This window comes from Vidua chalybeata, chromosome 12 (assembly GCF_026979565.1).
Source record: "Vidua chalybeata isolate OUT-0048 chromosome 12, bVidCha1 merged haplotype, whole genome shotgun sequence".
In the NCBI taxonomy this organism is placed as follows: Eukaryota; Metazoa; Chordata; class Aves; order Passeriformes; family Viduidae; genus Vidua; species Vidua chalybeata.
This window is the reverse complement of record NC_071541.1, coordinates 13846470-13870068: the sequence shown is the minus strand read 5'-3', so window position 1 is coordinate 13870068 and position 23599 is coordinate 13846470. Positions and strand designations below refer to the sequence as shown.

Here is a 23599-nt window from a genome sequence, read left to right as displayed (position 1 = left end):
TTAAACTGCAGACTTCAAATAAGCCATTCTTTACATTTTTATAAAATGTGTCTTACTGTCTCAAAAATTTCATGTGTCTGTGGAGGTATAAACTCCTGGGCTTGCATGTGACACAGTGCAGTAGAATTTCATTTCTCTGCCCCAACTTCTTGCTGTACATGGGAGGACTCATGTACAAAGTGACCCTGGTGATCAGGATCAAAGGAGTGGTAAAAGAACCTCTTTTTTTGGAAGTAGTTTTCACTTTTCTGGTTGGTGGTAGGCAGGGCTGCCAACAGCACTGAGAGACAGGATGCACATACACTCCCCACTTTTGGATGGGTTTAGCAGTGGATCATTTTTGTTCTAAACCTTGTGTTTGGTTTTCCCTCCTTGCACAGTTCAGTGGGATGCAAACAACTGAAATAACCAAGAGCTGGAATTACTTAGTGTCAACCTGTACATAAACAGTAATTGAGTGATTTTGAATGGGGCTGTGCAAAAGCAGGGCAACACTGAAAGTTTAAATTACTGAAAACCTGCTTTTCACATTTCCCTCCACTAAGGGCATGGTCTGGGAGTTGGGGAGGGAGAATTGTCGTAGACTAGAATGTGTCAGGCAAGAGCTTAAACTGTGAAACAGAACTCTGAAACAAAACTAATACCACTTTAGGGGAAAAAAAAAAAAAGCTGAGCTATTAGCATCATTAATTTATTTGTGGAGTAGCATCTCCTTTGACAGACAGATGTTTATCATCTGCTTGTTTCAGCCACAATCATGTCCTTCACCTTTATAATGATGGACATGGTAGCTGAAACAAGGTCTGCTTCTTGGCTTTAGTGGGATTTTAAAAATATTTAATTACTATTTATGATTCCTTTTTCTCTGCTCAGTCTTAATTGTGTGCTCTGCTGTTCTTATAGTACCAATTTCTTTAGTTCATCTGATTCAAATAGTTTTCATCAAAATACTTGAGGATTTAATGTTTGTATACCTTTTTTCACTATGTGTTTTTACTTGGAGTTGCAAACATCCCAAATTTCTCTTTACCCATAAGAAAAGATCTCTCTTTCTCTCTGTGTTTTCTTGTGGATGTTGGGGCAGATATCTTTGCCTCCCCTCAGGCACTGAGCTCCAGCCCTGTGGGACAGCCCATTTGTTGTTTTGGGATCCTGGCTCTTATCTCCCATGGCTGTGACAAAATTCTGTTCCTGTAGAATATAATTACTTTTGATTGTTCTGCATTGTTCTTGCTCTGTGTTAGTTTGTTCACTAATTAACAGTAAGAAGAAATATTTGGACTCCTGACTTTTATGCCTTATCTCTGAAATACTTGTTTTGTGGTATAAAGTGAAAAACTAAGTCAGGACCTCTAACTGGCATCACACAAACCCCTTCAGCAAATGCAATTCTCTTGACATAGATGGGCCTTCCTATGCAGAAAGACAAGTTTATTTAGCAGAGATGTTAAAGTTGTTTATATTATTCCTTATGTACCTATGAAAGTGAAACATGTCACTGACAAAAAATGTGTCATGAGTTTAATTTTTCGTTTCTTATGCAAAAGAAAAGATATTTTCTTTCTTACTTTGTTGGGTATTTTTTTGAGAAAAACAGATTTTTTTTTTTTTTTAACTGAAGGTATTAAGAACAAAAATGAACTTTTGTTTTGGTAGACAAGCGCTTATCTGTAAGTTAAATTTTAAAGCTGTCTCTTTAGGAGGCAGAAAGGAAGAGACAGACTGATGAGTTGAAGCTGTTTATCTTGTGTGTGCAGGGGATTTGGGAATGTGATTCTGATGTATTTTAATTCTTTGAGATTGTTGCCGCAGTAATGCTTTTCTATTTTAATTTTGGATGATGCACGTGTACATAGAACCAACAGAGTAAGTTTCTGAGTTTAAAAGTACCTGCTTGCAGCTGCTTGAACTGCACTTTGCTTTGGACTAAAACAGGTGTTTAATTTGTCTATCTGCCTCTTATCCTCTCCTCCACCCCCTGTGCCTCTGAAGTGGACTGTGAAATGCTGTAGCAGCAGTTGAGTATGGTTGTTAAAGGAAATGGAAGGAGAGAGACTCTTGCTTTAGCACAGCAGGAGACCTGCTGCACTCACCCAGCTACCATGCAAAGATCATGTCATTTTAAAACACCATCCTAAAGGAAAATCGTCCTAAAGGATGGACTTTGCTAATATTGAAGAGTAGAATTAAGAAATGTTACAAAAGGTCTAAACATACCTGGGTTTTTCTTTTCAGTCTAACAGGGGCTGTTTACTCTTGTGTTGGAGCACTTAAGGACAGTCCCATTCTGACAAGTAAAATGAAGGGGTTATGTAGTTTCCAAATATTTAATTTTGAGGAGAAAGGCTCAAAAGTATGGTCCAGAGGAAACTATATCTGATCTGCAGGTACTCCCCAGTATCCTTCATTCATTCATGTATGAATGTACCATTAGAAGTCCAAGATGTAATAAAAATGTGCATACCTGGAACTGACAATGTCCAGATGTGTGCAAAAATCAATCAAATTCCTTCTAATCCAGAAATCAGGGTCCAGTTTGCTGGTTTTTGTAGGCATTTTTGAATGTTGCATGCTTACCAACAGAAGGCTCAGCCAGCCTTACTTAGCCTGTGAACTCTGAACTCAGTAAGTAGAGCAGACTTTTCGTCTGTCAAGTTTTCATTAAATTTTAAAATACATATGCAGGTTTGTGGTGTCAGCAAAGAATTCCTTCTGGCAGGATTCAGCTTCAGGACTCTGTGCTCCAGGATAACTCTGCTTGAGCAGGAAGGTTGAACCACTGTGGTCCCTTCTAGCCTGACCCATTCTGTGACACAGGAACTTCAGTACCTGTGTTGGTACATTGCAGCTCTCTGTGGTGTTATTTATATCCCATAATTTCTATTAGCCAGGAGCTGAGGGCTCTGCTCAGTGAAGGCAGATTTAGTGTGTGCACAAGCTGTAAACCTTGTGATGATCATTGTCACAGCATTTCCAACACAAAGGGCTTCTCTGCCCAGAACAAACCACTCTCAAGCTCACTGCACATCTCCTCCTAACCTCTTGCTGAGCCTTGGCAGGCTGGCACAATGGCAGATTCTGCAGCTGGTTTCCTTTTAATGAACTGGAAATGGCATTACACGGGTGCAGGCTTGGTGTTAACCCCTGACCGATGTGTTATTTCACCAGGTAACTTCCTCTGTGCGTGTGTTAGTGCAGAACAGGCACGTTCCACTGCACACAATGGCTTCATTCTTCACTAGATAAATATAATGTGAGTAATTGCAGTTCATTATGTAAATTCCTCTGTGTGAGACTTTTATGGAGTAGTAATGGATTTTGCAGAATGTTTTTTTCCTACACAGAATGTTGTTTTTTAAAACAATGTAACAGTGTCCATCAGGAAGGAGGCTTCTAAACCTGCAATTTAGAACATTTTGTTATAACTTAGTCTAACTTGAATTGGAGAGAACAATACTGACTATAGAAACATCTTACTACCTACAACTGGAAGGTGAAAGGCTGTTTGGTGTGATAACTTATTTTACTATTTATTAAGCATCTACATCATAGTAGGGGGACAAGGGTGGAATTTAAGAGGAAAGAAACATATACCCCTAAGTAAAAGGAAAGATATGGGACAGTTAAGAAAATGTGATGGAAATGAGGAGAATTGAGGTCTAGAGGCACCATTGTTTGTGGTAGTAATGGAAAAATATCTAAAACATAGGAAACCTCTTGGTAAATCCTAAATTTAAAGGGATTATTTTAAGTATTTCTCTCCCTGTATTTGTGTATGTTAGTACTGGTACAGAGATAACAACAAATATTTGAATATAATAATAGAAAAGCATTCTAGTGTGAAAAATAGGAACAGATCTTCTGTTGGTAAAGCATCATTAAGAATGAAATATTAAAGGACTGAAAGATATCCCTGTTCACATGATATTATTTTTTCTGACAGTATGGTTTTATATCCCATCTTATATTTAACTGCAGATTTCTGCCTAAGTTTTGTATTCTAGCATGTAGAAAAAACCCAGTCAAATAAAAAAAAAGAGCTGGCTACCCTTACACCTCAGATTGCAGTAGATTTTTAATGAATCTTTTCTGCTTGGAATAATGTGGAATGGCCTTTGTTTCTGGGCAATAATAAGTGAATGTGTGAAAATCTTATATTTTATTTCTGTTGGGTTATTCTCTTTTGCAAATAGAGGAGGGAGTCTTTGATCCTTACATTGACTGATAACACCAAGATGCAGTTGTATCAGTCAGCTCTGTGAAAAAAAGGTTGCCCAGGTTTGTGAAGACAGATCTTTGTTGTGTCCTGGTGAACTCCAGCCAATACTGTGACATATCTGGAGGTCCCTGACAGGCTTCCAATCTAACACTGCCCCTAAAATATTGACGTATACAGAACAGAAGCCTTGAGTGTTTTTGCTATAGCTGAGATCCCTGCATACTGAACAAAGACTGTTAATGAGGGAAATAGTTTCAACATACTTAAAAAAACAGCTCAAGTCTATAAATGAATGAAAGGAAAAGCCAGATAACACAGCTGCTCTATGTAATGGCTAGCCTGTCTTCAAACAACTCGACTGTGAAATGATGCAAGCCTTGAGATTATTACTTTTCCCCACTGGCAATTTGTATGCTTGAACAGCCTGTGCTCTACTATATTTCAGTCTCAGGATGGGGATGGAAGGATGCTGGGGGTGCATATTGTGCCAGTTGTGGTAAAAAAGGGCAATTAGGGCACTCCATTTTAAAAAAATAAATCCCTAGTCACTTCACCTACTATTCTTCAAAATGTATAACACTGGCTCTCTGGGTGGTACAGCAAGGCAAGATGCCCAGAAAGATGACATGTGTTGTCTTCAACTACTGCAGTTTCCTGGTCTTACTGCTTCAAGAAATATGTAACTGCTGCTCTAAAAAGTGCTCCTTGAAGTGTGGGCTGCCGTCAGATCTGCCTCTTGCTGCCAGCAGGCTGTGGGATCAGATGTTACCCAGGGTGCTGTGGAAGAGCTCAGCTTGGCTGAGGGACTGGAGCTGACTCTGTGCCTCTGTAGGTTAAAGACTGGGCATGAACTGATTGCATCCAGAGTACCTAAATGTTGTCTTGGGAAACTGAAGCTTTTTATTTACTTGATTTGGGAGAGCTTATCTCTTCAGAGCTCTGCAGTTTCTCAGCTGTGGCTTATGAGTGTCTTGCTTTGCCTGGGAGTAATTAGTTTGGTTCAGCAAACCTACCAGACTCCTGACTACTAGGACAAAACTGTTAAAAAGAAGTGCCATTGAACTGTTGCAGTTTTCCTTCATAGCAAAAGCCATCACAGTATTGCTTTCCTTTCATAACTAAAAAAAGGTCTGGCTTTAGATTTTAAAGCTTGAAGCAAAGTAAGGAGCTTCCTAGAACAGCTGCTTGGGAGGAGGATTTTAAGCAGTGTGAGCAGACGACATCTCAGGTGGAGATTCCCAGGGGAGAAGTAACACCCCAGGGAACCAGCAGGGCACTGGTGAGGGGGTCAGGGGGCTCATGGTGATGGATGGCAGTGGTGCCCTCAGGGGCTTGTGGCTGTAGCCCTTGATTATGAGGCAAGTGTCATAGGAGCACAGGGCATCGCTTCAGAAGGCTTTTCTTGGAGTTCTGTTTTCTCCAGAACAGAAGGTTGTTCTGGAGATATTGAGCAGCTTTTGCAGTTCAGGTTTATGAACTGATAATTTTGATATGAACTAGAACTTTTAATTTGAGAGAGAACTGAGCATAAGCTGTGATTTACATGGCTGCGTCTTGTCCAGAAGCCTGTAGGAATTAGAAGGGTATCTAGGATGAAACAGCCTTCACTACATTTATAAAGGAGGATGGAAGCATAGGATTTAGGGATCCAAGTAGCTGGAAAAATGTTTAGGGAATTTGAGGTGTTTTTTTGTGAGAAAATGGGCGGTACCTTTCTGTGGTTGGGAAAAGTGGGACTTGCAATAGGTGAAGGTGAGAACTGAACATAGAAACACACAGCAGTGGAAAAAAAATGGTGGGGGAATAAATGTACTGGAGGAAAAATAGGGAGCCTTAGATTACACATGCCAAAGTATGTATCAGGTTTTATAATGCTCAGGAGAAGCTCTTGGGGTGCCTTTCCTGTGTCCTTCTTGTCTGTCTTTTTTGTAAACATTGACAAGATAGTCTATTACGTTTCATCTCGGCAATCCTCAGCTAAAAAAAAAAAAAACAAAACTTTGAGGAAAGTTAAGAAGTTCATCCACCATTGAAAAGGATACAGTTATTTCTAGTAACAGCTGAGAAGTGGAGGGCTGAGAACTGCATAACCTTTTTATTCTTATTTTTGGGGTCCCTAATAAATGGCACATATAATAAAACATCCCCTTTGGATTGTCACTGGCGTTGTCACCAGTGTGTCCCCTTTGGTGTAGTCACTGGCCTTTGCTCAAACATTGCATTGAATACATTATCTAAATCTACTTTATTGGTCCCAATTGAAAATTAAGCAAAAGTGTTTTCACAGCATAAAAAACCCCCTGAACTAAACCAACACTGCTCCCCCCTAAACTCCAGCCCTCAAAACCGTAAAATATTGGGGTAGGAAAAATGTGATAATAAGTTTGACTCAGAAATTTTCTTATTTTTTTCTAAAATGTATCTAGTATTGTGTGCTTATAAGAAAAATTGTTTAAACTGGCATTTGGGTGGTGTTTTTTTCCTTTTCTTTTTATGGATAGGAAGGATGACTATATTATAGCCTGAACTTGTTAGTATTAATGTTTAAAATGGACTGATGCATTAAAAAGTAATAAGCACAGCAGTCTGAGTGTGTCTGTTGCAATGTTAGTGACACTATGATGGATTAACAGCCTGTAAAATAGAAATGCATGCTCTGGCAAATATTTTAGCTAACACTTATTAGTTTATTTATGGGTATCAATTGTACTTTTACTTTGCATCTTTTAAACATAATCATGGTTTAATATATTTTAAAAACCTAGAAACCTATAAATCTGCTATTCTTCTGCAGGTGTGAACTTTCCATGACATGTAATGTCAAGTTATAGTATTAAAGTAGGAGTAGAATTTGAGCACTATTCACAAGGCAGAGTTTGAAACCCCAGAATAAGAAACTATCTTGTTGTTTTGATGGGGTATTTTGTGTGATGGGGTATTTTGTGTGATGTTGGAATCATTCATTATGCCCAAGTCCACTTTTCCACTTCAGAGTATTATAGAAGTGCCCTAATAATAGATGTTTTCATCTGTCTACAGCAGCCAGATGCCATCAATTAATGCTCCCCAGAACAAGAATGCGCTTGCACTGGTGGGAAAAAACGCAATCTTAAATTTGATTCTTACCCAAGGTGACAGTAACCCCTTAAGGAATGAAACTTGATTTGCATAAGCCAGCAACTCATAAATAGGTTTTATCAGCTTGCTATTGCGACCTTAAGACAAATAATGACTTGCTTACACTCTTCTTGAAGTTAAATCAATTTCAAACTCTGAAAAGTTAAGAAATTTGCTTAGTGCTCTTCAGTATTATATTATTTTAGACCTTATTGGAATCTCTTTGTCTTTTGGTAGTTCCTGGTGGCCTTTCTCTGCAATTGAGATCAGATATGCAAGTATAGTAATGTCACAGGACACCTTATTTTGTTATATATTATTCTTTCTTATGCAACAATTTAATGGAATTCATTACCACAGTATGTTACCTTTTAATACATACTATTTCCAATTTGAGATAACTTTCCTTTTGAGATAGCTGACTTTCAGGATAAGTCAATGTTCACAATAAATGAAAAAGGCTCAACAAAGTGATAGAGCAGAGGTGGATCACAGGTTAGCAACTGCTGCCATGGAATTATACAAAATCCATTTTCTGTACTCAAGAAGCAGAACTGTGGTGAATATCAGATCAAGAAACTGGCAGTTTAGTCAAGACTTCATAAAAGCCACATTCCCACCACAAAATTCATACTTGTGATGTAGGAATTAATTGGAGAGTTGACAGAATTCTGGGCCTCTGAAGTACCTTATGGCTCTATGTAATTACCTGACATGGCACAGTTTCTTGGATTAAAAGCCATGTTATGTTTTCCACTTAGCAATAAGAATGTTATTTTGAAAATAATTGCATGCCAACCTAAAGTCTGCAGGTTGCTTTCAGCTGAGTGCTTGGAACCTTGACCTCCCTGATGACAGTGGCTCCACAGATGTCACTTCATCTCCTGCTGCAGAAGGTGCTCCTTTGGCAGTGGCTGCTCAGGACTGTTGCTCCTCCCTCCCCCCTCAAATACATCATTTTGGCACCCAGTGTTTGTGTCACCAACCCTGCCAAGGTCTGGAGTAAAGGCAATGTTTTTCCTAACCCTTGATGCTGCAACAAGGGTCCCTTCAAGTGACTCTGAGGAATTTGTAAGGTTTGGGGGGGAACATTCACAGGCCATTATAGACATGATGGGGTTCATTCTAGAGTGTAGACAGCAACAGATTCACACTTAAATATGCTGTGACCTCTAGTTTGGTGGTTTGGTTTTTTTTTTTTTTGTCAGAGAAAGAATGCTAGATAGGTTCATTTCCATAGCATTCTGTCCATTATATCAGAGCTCTTAATTACAGTTTCTCATTTTTTTAAGTCCTATCTGCAGTTTGCAGGTATTTTGAATTTATTGAACGCATTAACATTTACAACCTAGCACCAGCTTTGGGAGTAAAAAGATAGTTTATTTGCTTAGAGAAGAGTTCATTTCCCAGCGTGAAACACTTGAAAGAAACCAAAGGCAGACTTTGTCTTAATAGTTGAAAATTCAAAATAAATGAAGCTTATTTAAAATGGCAGTAACAGACTAGAGCTACAGTGGACTGCTGAAATTGGATTTGGGTAGCTATAAACATAATTAGCTTAAAGCATTCTAGCTTGCCATGCAGTGTGAGCTCTCATAGGCTGGGATTGATAATGCTTTGCTCTTTTGCATTTTAACTCCTTGTGGAGATTCAAAAGCCAGCTGATCTTAGGCTTTGTGGAAGCAAAATTAACCACACATTCCTTGGGGGGTTATGGCAAACTGTGAGCTTTATTGGGTGTTGAAATGTGCTAAAGATAACGTGACAGAAACCTAAAATGCTGTACTACCAACATACTAATTAGGATTGTATATTAGTATTCTTAAAAATATTTAGAGATTTGTACTTCTAGTTGTGTAAATGATTGATTATATGTAAAAATTGGTTGTGCATGCTCTTAATGCTCTCATGGATGAAACACTAGTGCTTGATTTGACCTGAACAACATACACAAGCAAGGTGATAATATTGTAAAGTTGCATATAAGGAATACTGATGTGGTTCAGAATTTCTGCAGGATTTTTGTATCTCTGAAACACTAGCTCATGCCCATTATGTGAAGTTGTGCTCATTTAAGCCAGTGAGTAATGCCACTTGACCTCAATCTTTGCTGTAAGTGGGTTGGAATTGGCCAATAACTTGGCATTCCCACAACAGTGGAACACTTAGATTTATACACATGGGGCCTCCATAAAATTCTAGGAAAACACGTTCAGCCTCTCCAGAATAGGCTTCATGTGCAGGCTCCTGCTCTTCCTCAGATGTACGGATCACTTGAAACAAGAGAGCCTGTGTTCTCACAGCAGGCAAACACTGCTCGATGAGTGCTTCCACCACTGGGCTGTTTCCAAATAATAAATTCAGAACCTTCAGATTTTGCCTTTCATCTGACAGTCTCAAGTGTTGCAAAGCTGAGATAACTTTTGTTATCCCTCTACTTCTCCTGCATCTATTTTCCATGAGTAAGTGTATGTGAAACATTATGCTTATACAGAAGTAAGGGAAAGTTTCATAGAGTTTTTAAAGGCTGGAAGGATTTTTACCATGGGATATTATAATAAATTGTTTACTGTATGAGGTGACTCTATATCCTTTCACGTTTTTCCCTTTTTATTCTGCCACTGCCCTTATTTAAGGGAGATTTTTTAAAATGAAGTATATCAAACAAGAGTGAGAATGGACAATTTAGTCCGATAAATAAAAAAAAAATTCACTGTGGAGAACACATCTGAGGATTATAATCTTAGTATTTAGAAGTGCAGAGGAATGTAGTACAAAGCAAGTATTAACACCACGTCATGTAGTTACAGCTTTTCTATTTTTTGCAGTATCTGAATCTTCTAATATATGTGGAATATAGATAAACTGATTTTTTTCCTTTCTTGTATTCTCTTTTAAATATTAATTTCCAGTGGAGGTGGCTTACATCTTCAGCAAGGCTTTTAGTACTTCAGCCTTCTGCATTTATTACTCTGTTTAGAACTCATTGTAGATAAGCATCAGAAAAAAAAATACAACAAACATTTGTGTTAATTATATAATTTCTTCCTACCCTTCTCCCCTGCACCATATGTTCTCTTCTCTGTATGGCTCTCGATTGACTTTTATTAGGGTTTGATGCGTGAGAGACCCCAGAGACCTCAAAATACACGCTGATGATGCAGTTGTGACCCTGTTTCTGCACCCTTTCATAAGTGTAAATATACCTGGGGGTAAAAGAAAAGAACAATGGGATTAATTTATCAGGTAGTTATTATGTGTCTTTATATATGGGGCTTTGCCTTAGTCTGTAGTCTCTGCTACAGCCTTTGTGTCATATCTCATATTATCCCTTGGCCTAGATTTTTTGTTTGTTTATTTGTGGGTTGGTTTGATTGTTGTTTTGTTTTTCCTCCAATCCCTTGGATATTTTCTTGAATGTGATCCTTTGAAAAACCTTTGGGGATTCATCAAGTTTCTCTGCCCCTGTCTGTGACTTTCCATTACAGCATTTGAGTCACGTATCCAAGTTTTATTTCTGCTTTCATAGGGAAAACACCTTTCATTTTCTGTGAGATACCAAAATGCACCATTGTGCTTGATCATCAAGGACACAGTAGAAAATTAGTTGCCATTTTTTATCCCTTAAAAATGAGAGGCCAGGAGCAGGGAGATGCAACTTAATACACCTGTATGGGGAGCTCTACTTCAGAGACCAGTGGCATGTAAGGAACTTACGTGAACTTTCTGCTGAGGTGCACTTTGGTTTCAGAATGTGTATTTGCTATGTGCATAAATGCTTTCCTTCTCTGGTCAGTTATCTGTGCATACACTTTTCTAGTGGGATCAGAAATTATTCCAGATTCAGCAGTTGTCTCTAACAGCATAAGGACATGATAGAAATGTCACATTACTTCCAAAAGATAAATTCATTGCTATGCTTTGAAACTTGGCTTTCTGCAGCCTTTGCTCCAGGACATCACAAGGCTGTAGCAAATAATGAAACACATTGCTCTGTCCCCAGTAAAGAGGACTGAAACTCTTCAGCAGGACTTGCCACTTCTTTTTTCTGTCTTTTTCTTGGTCCTTCATTATGCAAACCCACTGAGGGAAAGTTTCTGCATCCTGATGGGAACAACATGGGAGAAATGCTGACGTGAATTTTGAATCCGATGTCAAGACTGCAGTGATCTGCATACCAGGAATAGTCAGCAGTGGTCAGGCCAGGACACAGCTGCAGACAGGTTGTGGTGTCACCTGTGGTGGTTTGTGAGTGTTATGGTTCAGGCTTGCTTTCCATTCACTGAATGGTCGGGAGGAGCTGATTTCCTGCACGGGCAAACCCAGTGTGCACTGATGAAAGGTGCTGAAAGCACTCTGAGGTGTACTGTACACAAGTGCTTGTTAACACAAAAGAAGCTTGTTCTTTCAAGCAAAAATTAATTTTCCTAGTGAATTTAGTTTCTTATAGACTAGCAGTGATACAAATACAATTTTTGTATTAAACAAATGTGACTGTCCAGTTTTGCACACACCAGATGCATAAACTGTAAGTCTGATATAGTATTGAATGTATGATAAATGTAACCAAAGTCAAGGTTTGATGAATGACTTTATCATCTTTTCTTGCCAATAATTAGTGATGGGTTAAGTCTATGTTAAATTTTGCTGACCTCTTGAGCACAGACATTTTGTGGGCTTTCAAAAAGCTTCCAGTAATGCTTGCAGAAATGAAGGTAACTGTTACTTGTCATCGGGGCACTGTGTTGGCTTGAAGCAGATAAGGATCTTTGTTAACATAAGAACTGGTTGAATCTCACAAAATGAGCTTATGAATTTACTGCCTGACAGTGTTTAGCATGTAAAAAGAAGCAAACAGCACAAGTATTGAGACATTCACCCATTTCTGTTTCATTCCTGGCTTTGGAAAGATACTATTGTTTACGTAATATGTTCAAAGGAGCACATAATTGATTATATACTGTTAGTCAGCCGTGTGCATTTTTACATTTCTGCCTGTAGGTAAGCTGAACACCTGGTGACATGGCAGCGTGTTTTAAACACTGCTTAGGAAATCCACAGTAAACAGCACAGATAACAGGATTTTCAAAATGGTTCAGTAGTACACAAAATAAATGTTCCTTTAAAGAAATTTTTTCTTTATTGCCTTCATATGAAGGTATTAGTACAGAGGGAAATGTCATCTATTTACTGTTCATGGTGGGGATGGCTGGTGGGTGGTGAAAGTTGCAGGGTGCTTTGCTACTCTGTTCTGCACAGTTCCCCTGTTAGTCTTTCTATCTTTAAACTTCTCTTTTTTTTTTTTTTTTTTTTTTCCCTGAGAAAGCAGGAAGCTTTTGTCACCTAGGTATTGAATAGAGGTTCTGATATTTAAAGCAAACTGTTCAGTGCTCTTAGAGATGTTAATGTGGAAAGAAATACAGGTACTACATCTCGAGCTTCAAGACAGAAAATGTTAAGATAAGAACAGTGTACAGAGGCAGAGTGACTATTTTGAGGTGTTAATTCTAACTACAGAGGGAAGAAACTAGAATTCTGGAGCGGACACTCGAGCTGTATTGTAGGATGCAAGGATGACTCAGCCCGTGCTCAGATCATGGTCTTGCCATACTTGTTTATATTAAAGTTCAGTTGCTATTTTAAGTCTGCACATTTAGTGGAGTAGAAGGTGAGAAAAAAGCAGAAGGAGCAGAATAAAAGCAAAAGGAGGGAGGGTATATTTCAAAATGCAACAACAACAAAAATACCTGGACCAATCCCTCCTGCTCCGTACGCTGCTCTCTCAGTGGAAGAGCTTGTAATCCTATATTTGCTATATCAAGAGGATTCTTCTATGAGCACAAATTAATAATTTATTCATAGGCTGGAGTCAGCCCGCATTGATTTACTTATGCTGCATTTCTTTTCATTCATAAGCCTTTGCGGGTCCCGAGCTCTCGGAGAGTGACTTGCTGCAGTGCTCCGGCGTGGGAGGAAGCAGCAAACGCGCCTTTATGCACAAGGACGTGCTTCCCACTTCTCGATTAAATGTGCCAGCCTGACCGACAGCCGGGGCTCGCTCCGGGAAGCCGCCGCTGCCGCTCCTGGGCGATGCTCCCTGGGCAGGGACCGCCGCTCTCCTCCCTCCGCCCGCCCGCGCCCGCCCCGGTGCGGCGCCGCGGCCGGGATGCTCCGGTCACCGCACGGCGCTGAGCTCCGGGCAGCCTTCGCCCCTCCGGGCTGTGTGACAGACAGGTGCTTGTCATGCAGCCGTGCCCTGCCTGAATCGGTCTCCGGTGGGTGTGCACGGCCCCACGCCCCCACCCCTGCCAGCCCTGCCGAGCCCTCCCAAGCTCAGCCCCCGGCAATGTGCAGCGCTCTCTTCTCGCCTTCCTGGAAGGGCTCAACTACACTTTCAGCTCCTGCAGACTTTCTCTGCTTTTGCCGTACCCTCCCTCTGGTCCAGCTCCTCCTGTGCCTGCCTCTGTCTCGGCGCTATCCCGTTAAAAGGCTGCTGCTCCTGCTCCGCTGAACCAATGCTCTGGCTGGCTTGATCTGGGATGAAGGCTGGAGGTTATCGGCGAGGGAAAGGAGAACTCTAGGCAGCTTTCCATTTGCAAAGTGAGCAGTAATTGCAAGAAGACAGCCTTCCCAGCTGGAATCAATAGTCTGCTTTCTTGCTGCTAAGGGCACTTTGGAGCAGCAGTAGGTCACTGAAGTAACTTCAGCACACTGCTGACTGCGGAGTTGTAAAGAACTACATGCAAGTGGCTGCAGTAGTGCTGGAAAACGCTTTGCTGTTACCAGGGACACAGTAGTTTTCAAGTCATTAGAGCTTCGATTCTGGTCCCGCTCCTTCCATTACACAGAGAGGGTCATTCTTTGGAAGAATGAGGATGGAACTGTGATTTTTTCTTTTCCAGTGTCCCCTTCTAGTGGAAAGGGGTAAGAGTGGGGGAAAAGAAGCTTTTAGAAGCAAACCCCCACTGCTGCTGAACTCAGCTTCACTTGAATTTCCCAAACCTTTCCAGGCACAGAGAGGCACAATGCCAGAGAACCTGAATCTTCTTCGGGCTTTTGGGGGCTTTTTCTTTATCTTCTGGACAGCTTTTAACACAGCCTTAGTGGATGTGGTTGGATCGGAGCAGCAGATCCCCTTGTCAGTGTAAGTGCTTTCATGCTATTCCTCTCAGGACCATGTTCAAGGATGAGAACTTGGCTGCTCAAGTTCTCCTGTTTTTGTATTGCAGATACCTGGCTGTTCAGGGCACCTTTGCTCCTCTGTCAGCTGTGTGTAAAGTGGTTGTCTCCAAGGCGCTTGGCATTACTCTGATTTTTTTGTAGGAGCATATGTTGGTTGAGTATGTGGCCACTGAGTTTTAAGTGCTTGCATTTACTGAAATTTATGCTGTCAACACTTTCTCATGTGGGAATTTATCTTTCAGAACTGTTTTGCCATTTTATCTGCTGTTTTCCTTTCAATGGATATTTGTCACGTTGTGCCAAAGCACGTTTCTGTACAGGTTGATTCCTTAAATGTTAATGGTTCAGGTTGGCAGTTTCATATCAGAGGCCTTACCTTAGCACAGAGTCTAGTTTGTGCTTATAGTTGTACAGCTTCACTGATCTTTTGCTGTGCTTATGTTCCTTAGTGAGCTCTCTAATGCACAATTGCTCGGATCCTTCCGAGTGCAGCTGAAGCTGTTACAGTCTCTGTTGCTGGCTCTGACATGTGTATTACATTTCTTCCTGTCTCTCTCTTTTTTTTTTTTTTTCTTCACAGTGTAAAGCTCTGGGCCTCAGCATTTGGTGGAGAGATCAAATCTATTGCAGCCAAATACTCAGGTTCCCAGCTCCTACAGAAGGTAAGGAATTCTTTGGTTGTAATAAGGAAGGTTTTACCAGAGAAAATGGAGGCAGATTTAATTTTTGAAATGAAGAGGAAAGCAGTGCTGTGTGTGCTTTTGTCCAAGATCTATTTTTGTATTGCATACTAGTCCCTGATGACTCTTTGCATTGCACTGCACTATCTGTAGAGTCCTTGCTTAACCTGATATTTTTCTGTTGGAATGACTTTTTTTTTTTTTTTTTCCCCATTGGAAAGTAAACTCCAACACTTATTTCTTGTAGCCTAGGCTTCAGCCCAGGTTGCGGGTGTTTAGTCTGGTTGCTGCATTGTGATGATGATGATGTTTCTGTGCAGAAACAGCTGTTTCTTATGAAAGATGTTAACTTCATTCAAGGAGCAGAATTAGCGCATATTGTATTATTTTCACCCTGGGCTCTATGTACACAAAGCTCTGTATCAGGAGAAGGCGGCTGCACTGTTGTTTGTCATCTCTGCAGTTTTTACAATGCCATTATTCCCCCAATCATCTCAACCCAGTGCTGAGATGTATTACATCATTACAGATAAGAGCAATGAATGTGGTTATCTTCTTGCACAGCTGGGTAATAAGGTGGTGAAGTATAGCAAAAACTTGAGAAATTGGTATAAGTCTACATAATTGGGACAGAGGATAATGAAAATGAGTATTAGATATATATCAAGGGCTTAATTTAAATATGCAACCTATAGTGAACTTCTCTGTTGTGGGCAGTTTATTTTTACAACAGTTGCAAAAAAATAATGAGAGAGTAAGAGGAATATCTTAGATTGAAACTGCTATTTTGGGGCATTTAACATGTGATTCTCAAAATGCAATATGTAAATGGAAAAACATTGAGACATTCACTGATCAAAAACACTCATTCAACCCATATATTAAATTTCTGCTGAATTTTTGTAGACATGATTTTTAGTTCTCAGTACACTAATTTTATTTTTTTGTCTGATTGTGAAGGAAATTATTCCTTGAGCTTTTGGTAGTTATTTCAAAAGGCTTATATATGTGTGAAATTATATAACAGTACGTGTAGCAGCTGAAATAAAAAGCTTGTGCTATCCTTTAAAATGAAAGCAACTGGCTTTAGTAATTACTAAAGACATATGAGTTCTTTAGTAGCTTGCCTTTTCAGATTTGTATACCCAGGACTGTAAAACATGAATTTCACAAAGCTAAAATACTGAGCTATGAAGAACAAAAATATTTGCCGTCTCTTACTGCCTTTCAAGGCCTTTAAATGGCTTCACTTCAATATGTTGGGCAAACTTTCATTTTATTATGAAAATCTGGACACTCAATATTTATTATACTTCCAGCTCACATTCTTTAAAGTCTGTGTAGTCTTACATTGTCACTGTTTTTTATGAACACCTTAAATTCATAAAGCAGATGGAGCTTTCAGTTTTGATTAGTTTGTAATCAAGTATTATTAAAAAGCTTTATTTTTTTTTATTAGGCCATAACAAACAAGTATCTTTATTTAACTTTGGAGCTCTTCCATGTGTAGCCATTTCTGTGCAAAAATGGTTTTAGAAATGAAACCTACCCAGTGCTGAGCCCAACGTTTGCTAGGAGAATATGGAATGTACCGTGTGAGGCAATCATGGTAAAATCCACAAAGAGTCAGTATGGAATCCTTAATCCTCCTTCTCTTGCTCATAGTAGATGCTGCTGTCATCCCTTCTGTGATGTATTTTTTCCCTCTGAAGTAGCAAGATTGCTTCCTATTGGTTGTTATAATTGTAGGTAATTGGAAGCTATTCATTCTACCTTTTCATCAGCATCCTTTCTGTTTCACTAACCAGTCTGTGCTCCTGTTTTTGAAGGTGGACAGTTTGTGTTCTTTCACAGCTATTTTGTTTTTCTTTCTTGCTTATATTATATTTCCTTATTTAATAAAAGACAAAAGAAAAAACACAGGTTTGGCAGGTATTTAGAGCATTTTTATTCCTCTGTCACATATATTGTTTTTTTTATTTTTTTCTTCCTTCTGGTTACAGTAGTTTTTATAAGATGTCTGTTGCTTTTTCTTTTAATTAGAATTCCAAAATGTCTCTGTCCATTTAAGCTTGCTGTATTGTGGTGTTGATTGTGGCAAATGAGCCTGGATGCCAGATGACTTTAGCATGTACTTTTTTGTAGCATTTTTTGTAAGCTTGTCTCAATAGAAACGTACCAAACTTCAAGGTCTGCAGGTATTTTTAACATGCAAAGTCAGTGACAGAGGTTGTCACAACAGTTAAGGAGGTGATAGCACAGGAGGGCTCTAAATACAAATGCCTTTTTTTCCCACCCCCTCCCTCCCCACTAGCCAGGCATCAAGAATATGTTTGGTATTTACTGTGAGCTCTGGGTGATCAGAATCCATGTCATTTTAAAGTCAAGATTCCACTTTTAGAAGCAATGAGACTTCTGATATTACCAGAGGAGCCCACATTTCCTGATTATGAATTAAGCATCTTTAAACAAGTGAAGATATAAAATGTGTGTATGATTATGGATCTGGACAGTATAGATTCCTCAACTGTCAACTGCTTTGGAGTGCCATTTAGCTTAATACAGACTTGCTAAATGAAAAATTTATGTAAAGGTTACTTGATTCATTCTGTCAGCACACACAGTGAGTGCTGCTTTCAAAGGGATGCGCTCACAGTCGAGGTGTGATTGACAGTCTCTACTGCCCAAATGTTTTGCACATTGAGTCATTTGACCCACACTAAAATTTCATTGAGCAAATTAATTCGTGTGAGATACTCAGTAAAGACATTTTTTGCCAGTTTACAGTTGTGAATATTGATGGAGTTATTGCAATTCTTAAGGTCTTGCTGTACCGTGAACATCAAATACGTGACCAGCACTGGTGTCCTCTTGAGTTTGTAAAAGATGCATAAGAATATTTTGGTTGCTTTTTGAAAGTATTTTTTAAAAATCCGCTACTTCCCATATCTTAATTGAATGTTTCATTATTTTTTGTCATTATGATAATCTTATCCAAGTATTTTGTTATGCCTCCTAGAACTATCTGGGATACATGACTTTTCCCAAAACTGACTTTAGATTAAATACAGATACTTCAAATTTCTTAGAAAATCATAGTTCAGTAAGTAATTTCAGAAACCGTGATGATGTTTTAAGCAAAATTAGCACTTAAAGGCTCCTTGCTTTCAAAGAAATGGAACCACATTAAGTGTACAAGAAAACATCCAGTAGCAAACAGGACTGTATTATTCCTAATTTGTCTGTTTTCTGGAGGTTTTAAAGTTGTCATACAGTACTGTAGAGATGTTCATACTCCTCACTTACTTAGGAAATACTACTGGGGCCTAAGAATTAATTTTAATTCTCCCTTAGATGTTGGTTTTTTTCCTTAGATTGTCAAAAGACATCTGCCTTATTTGAATCCTGACATTTATGATATTTTTCTTTTGTAAACACTCTGTGTTTAGTGGGTCCTGTACTGAATGTGAGAGTGCAGCCCACTGGCAAAATCAGGCTTCAAATATGGGATGCAAAGCAAGGCTTAGGTGCCAGGAACATATTCACTTCAGCTGCTGCAATTAGCGTTTTGGAAAACAGGTTTTGGGGAATGCTGTTGTAATACAGTTAAGCTCTTATATCAGTTGTAAAAGTGCAGCGTGGTCTGTGCTTTCTCAGGCTCCTTTTGATGACACTCTTTTTAAAAAAAATATTCTGAGCTTTGATAATTCTTCATTTCCTCCTGAATTTTTGCTATTATTCATTGCAAATATAGGAACGGTGAAAATGCCCTTAATTTCTTGGTCCTTCCACAAGGGTTTGTTCCTGACCTGTAGCCTGTTTAAGGCTCCCTGAGATTTCCCTTATGTAAGTTGTCTGCTGGAGCCCTCAGTGTTATGTAAGCACTGCCTGCCTTGGTCTGAAGCAGGCTGGAGTCTGCATCTGCCTGCTCCTTTCAACAAATCCTTCATTGTGTTGGGAGCTCTCAAATCACTGTTTTCTCAGAGCAGGTTTTTCAGTCAGGGGAGCATTCCTGTTTTTAAAGATGCAGAATTGCATTTTATCTCCCTGACTAGGATGGGGTGCTGTATCTTGGTAGTTTCTTGCAACTGTGGAAATGTCAGTGCAAAATTATTATAACGGGGTGATTTAGATCAATTAGCATTCAGCTGGTGGATCTGATTCATACAGTACATCTATCTTTAGTTTAAAATGTATAATAGGGACTTAAATTCTTAGCAAGTTTAGTGCAATCATCTTGACATTAATTGCCTTTTTTTTACTCAGCCTTATGTTGGTTTTGGGTTTTGTAGGCTGTTTCTTTGCTTGAGACACTGCAACTACTGCTTGGAAAGAAGGGTCAAGTAGGATTGAGACCTGCAGATTAAAGGATAGGCATGGACTGACTTTTTGGATATCAATTTAAACTTCTGCCAGCTGAGCAATTCTAAACCAGCAAAAATAATACATAATTTTAAAATAAAAAATAGGGAAAAATTATCAATAAAATCTGTAGGCATATAGCTGTGAATCAAAAAATACAAAAAAACCCATCAAAGAAAATACCACCACCCCCAAAGCCCAAAACCCAAACCAACAACAACCCTTTTCTCCCCACCAACCAAACCTGACACCTACTCCGAAGCCCAAATTCAAAATCTCACGAGCCAAGTAAATGGTGTAGAGCTTACCAAAAACTGTGCTCAGAGTTAATTCATTATAATTTGGACTCCTAAAGTCTGGTTTATGCAAAATGTCTCTTAGCACCAACTTAAAATCAAACCTTCACAAATAAAAGAAATAGACACCTGAGAATTTTACACCAGTGTAATTCTGTTGATTAATGCAAACGATGTTTTGGAACTTGCAGAACTTGAATCTCCATTCCCTTTAATTCCTACAGATCTTTGGGCTACATTAAAAAAGACAAGAAAGACAAGATTATTCTCCATGCCAAACTAGGTACAGAGCATTTCAGTGTGTCTTGAAGTATTTAATGTTATCTGCAGACATAAAGATGTAAATTCTTCTAGATAGATATTTTAACTTTGTTTAAGAATAAAAAAAATCAAACACATTGTTATGCTACTAATGTATTTGGTGGGAAAACCTGGTGGGTTCCATGCTAATTTTCAAGTAGTATGTTGATCTGTAGAGGAAAGGATTAGTCTTATCAAGCTTTGAATGCTTTCTTCTTTTTCTCCATAACCAAAAAAACCCTTGGCCTTAATTTTTGTAATAAAGTTCTGCCTTTCTGGAGGTATTGGAAAATTGTCTTTCTCTTCTGTGAAGTTAGAACTGCACCTTGAATGATCTGTGTTTTGTACTTTCCTCTCCTGTTTGAATATTATGGCAGGAGTAATAATTTTTTTGGTGTTGGTAATGGTTTTAAAATATAGTCAAATCAGCTTGAATATCAAACATCATGTTTTAAATTTCGCTTGATCTAAACGGGGAGCCATGCTGAATTCATGTTTTGCTTCCGTCAGCACTCTCTGTTTTGAAGTATGTTCTGTGTCTGTCTGGGTTTTGTAAGCAGAGTGTGATCCTCTTGTATTATTGAAAGTAAAAAAGTTAAATTGTTAGTATGTAAGAGGAATATGAGATGGCTTTAGTAAGTTCATGATAAATGCATTACACTTTCAGTAATGTCTTTTAATATGGAAATTATTGAGCAGACAATCCAACTGGAAAGCATCACATCTTGAAGGGAAGAGAATGATAATTCCCTCGCTTAATGCATTTATGGTTGTTTGTTTTCACATCCTGTATTGGGAAATGCTTATATTTCAAGGTTAAAGGAGCTGTTCTCCATGCAAATTATGTTGACAGTGAAGGTATGTAGAGCATGAGTAAATGCTGTATTGTAGTGGTGATTCACTCTTAAGTAACTACTGATCAATACTCCACACTTTCAAATGTCATTACTGTTATGTAGCAGACAGTTTTTTGTTGCTGATAATAAGTCCAAACATATTTTACAACACAAACTCTATATTGATAGGGTATTTTAGTTTCTGTAGAAGCTTCACTGACAGATTTTAATGAAATAGTTAATTTAATTTGTAGTGGAGTTACAGTTTGCTTTTTTTATATATAATGTTTTTGCAAAAATTACATGGATGTTTTTATGCCTCTGTTTAGCATCCACCAAGTTAATTTGTGTAAAGCTGTAGTACTTTCTTAGAGTGTGGGATCAAATACTTGCAAGGTTTGTATTTAAAAAGGAAGTCTTGGCAAAGACACTTCTTTTAAAATCATAGTTGGAAAGAAGTTGACAAGGGTCTTGGTAACCTTTCCAGAAGTGATTAATTTCAAAGACAAATAATTACTGAAAATATCCTGCTCTCAGGTCTCCCAGGACCTTCCAGGTGAAGTTACCCATGTAATAAATGATAACCAGTACACTGGTTTTAAAGACAACCACATAAGACATGAGGGGATTGTGATTGCTCAAGGCACTCCTTCACATAGGAGTGTGCAGATTCTGCATCCAGCTTATTAAAAATAAGGCAATATAAATTTGTTCTCCGTATCCATGGTAGATGTACAAAAACTGGTCTTTAAAGAAAAGAATTAAAATTTTGCTTGTATCAATTTATTTATTTAGTTGTTTTTTTTTACTGAGAGAAAACCCTGGAATAGTGTGGAACTCTTGCAGGTTGGCTGCTCAGAACAGGTTCCTGGCCATTACATAGACTTTGTTGAACTGCCTTATATTAGGTAGATGAGCTACATCCTTTATTTTGGACTATCATCAATAACAGTAATTGTATTTCTTCTTTTATGTCTGTATCTATCTATCTGTGCTATTAATCTTTGTGTCTATATCTCCTTAAGGCATAGCTGGGGAGTCCTTCACTTTTCAGAGCAGGAACAGGTTATAAACACAGTTGTCAGTGCTGTACAGGGTAGCCAGGCTGGATGAAGACTTGCTGGTTTTCCTCTCCCCTTTTAAGCATGCAAACGATCTTATTAAAATATCATTTTACTATAGAGGAATAAATATGTCAGCTCTAATAGACTAAACTTGTTGGAAAAAGATGTGGACTGCTGACACCATGTCTTGTTGGGTTTCATGTCTGACAACCGCATGATAAGGTATCAGCAGGTTGAGCTTTTCAAGGTGTTCAAATGTGTTCTTGAGTTAAATGTAACTATGAAGTACAAAATGGAACTTCAGTGGGGCTTGTAAGACTCTGGGATGTCCCAGTGAGGAAGAAGGAAGTGATGAGATGTAAACTCCTGGTTGATTCCTTATGTACCTGCCACAGGTTCTAGTGCTTTGTTATCAACGACTGATACTTGTTAAAGTTTGTTCTTCACTGTTGCTATTCCTGGGAAGAATTTTCCTGAAGAATTTCTTGCATTGAAGTTTTGCTTCTTTAGGTGGAGCCTGGTAGGTTGGTTGGATGGAGTCTTCAAAGCATAAAGGTTCTTGTAGTGATTTTTCATCAAAAGAATTTGACAAGTGATTTCTTCTAACTGTATTTTCAAGATTCCTGAAAGAACTGGAAAGAGTTAAACTAATGCATTTCACTGAGGTGATGAAGCAAATTATAAAATTTTAGAAGGTGTTTTCTTTGTCAAAGTACCTGCTCCTACTTGTGTATTTTGCTTTTACTTTTCTTGACACATTTTATTGTCTTTTTCTCCCTGTCTCTTTCTGAACCACCTTATTTATCTTTAATCTTTTTGTATTTAAATGGGCATATTTTTTAGAGAGAAATGTTTTCTTTTGAGTCTGATGCCAAATGTTTTGCATAAATAATTTTATAGCACAGGAGGCACTTAGAGCTAGTTATTTCTATTTATCCTTCTAGATTGAGATCTTAGGGCACCAAAGTTAAGGAAGTAAAAGATGAAGGAAAAAATTGTTCTCAGGTCCATTAACAAACCAAACTGTAAGGTGGCCTTGTCTATATCATAAGACTGGGGATATAAAGAGAGAAATGTGTGTGTATAATTCATTCAGAATATCAGGGCTTAATGTGTGGATCCTGTGGATTGTTTAATAAAGTTTCTCATATGTATGACTGACAATAATTTCCTTGAAGCATTCCTCTTAGTTTTTAGGAAAAGGTGGAAGAGCTTCTAATAGTCTCATAAGATGTTTTTCCTTGGTGCTCTCAAAACATGGATTTGACAGGCTTCCCTGAATTTTGTGCAGGTGATGGATTATGTCTTGATACCATTCCTCTACAATGTGCAAGCTGAGTAGATTTCTCTTGCTTAATGATCTGAATATAGTGATACTGAATTAAAAAATTCTAATTATACTGTAAGAATTGAGACTTTTCTGTTTGACACTAATGACTCCACAAAAGTTGTTCTCGAAACCAACACTCATCATCCCCTCTACACAAAGTCTTCTTGCCTTCCACTGTGGAGCTCTGCTTTTCATTATTTCTGGACATATGGA

General features: G+C 38.6%; 1 protein-coding gene across 1 annotated transcript in view; it reads left to right on the top strand.

Annotated features, from left to right (window-relative positions):
• The first annotated feature begins 14361 nt into the window (after window positions 1–14361).
• Window positions 14362–23599, top strand: part of CACNA2D3 (calcium voltage-gated channel auxiliary subunit alpha2delta 3) — a 389950-nt gene continuing 380712 nt past the window's right edge. The window contains exons 1-2 of the mRNA XM_053954145.1: window positions 14362–14480; window positions 15099–15180. Of these exons, the coding sequence (XP_053810120.1) occupies window positions 14362–14480; window positions 15099–15180 (201 nt within the window). The remainder of the gene's footprint in view (window positions 14481–15098; window positions 15181–23599) is intronic.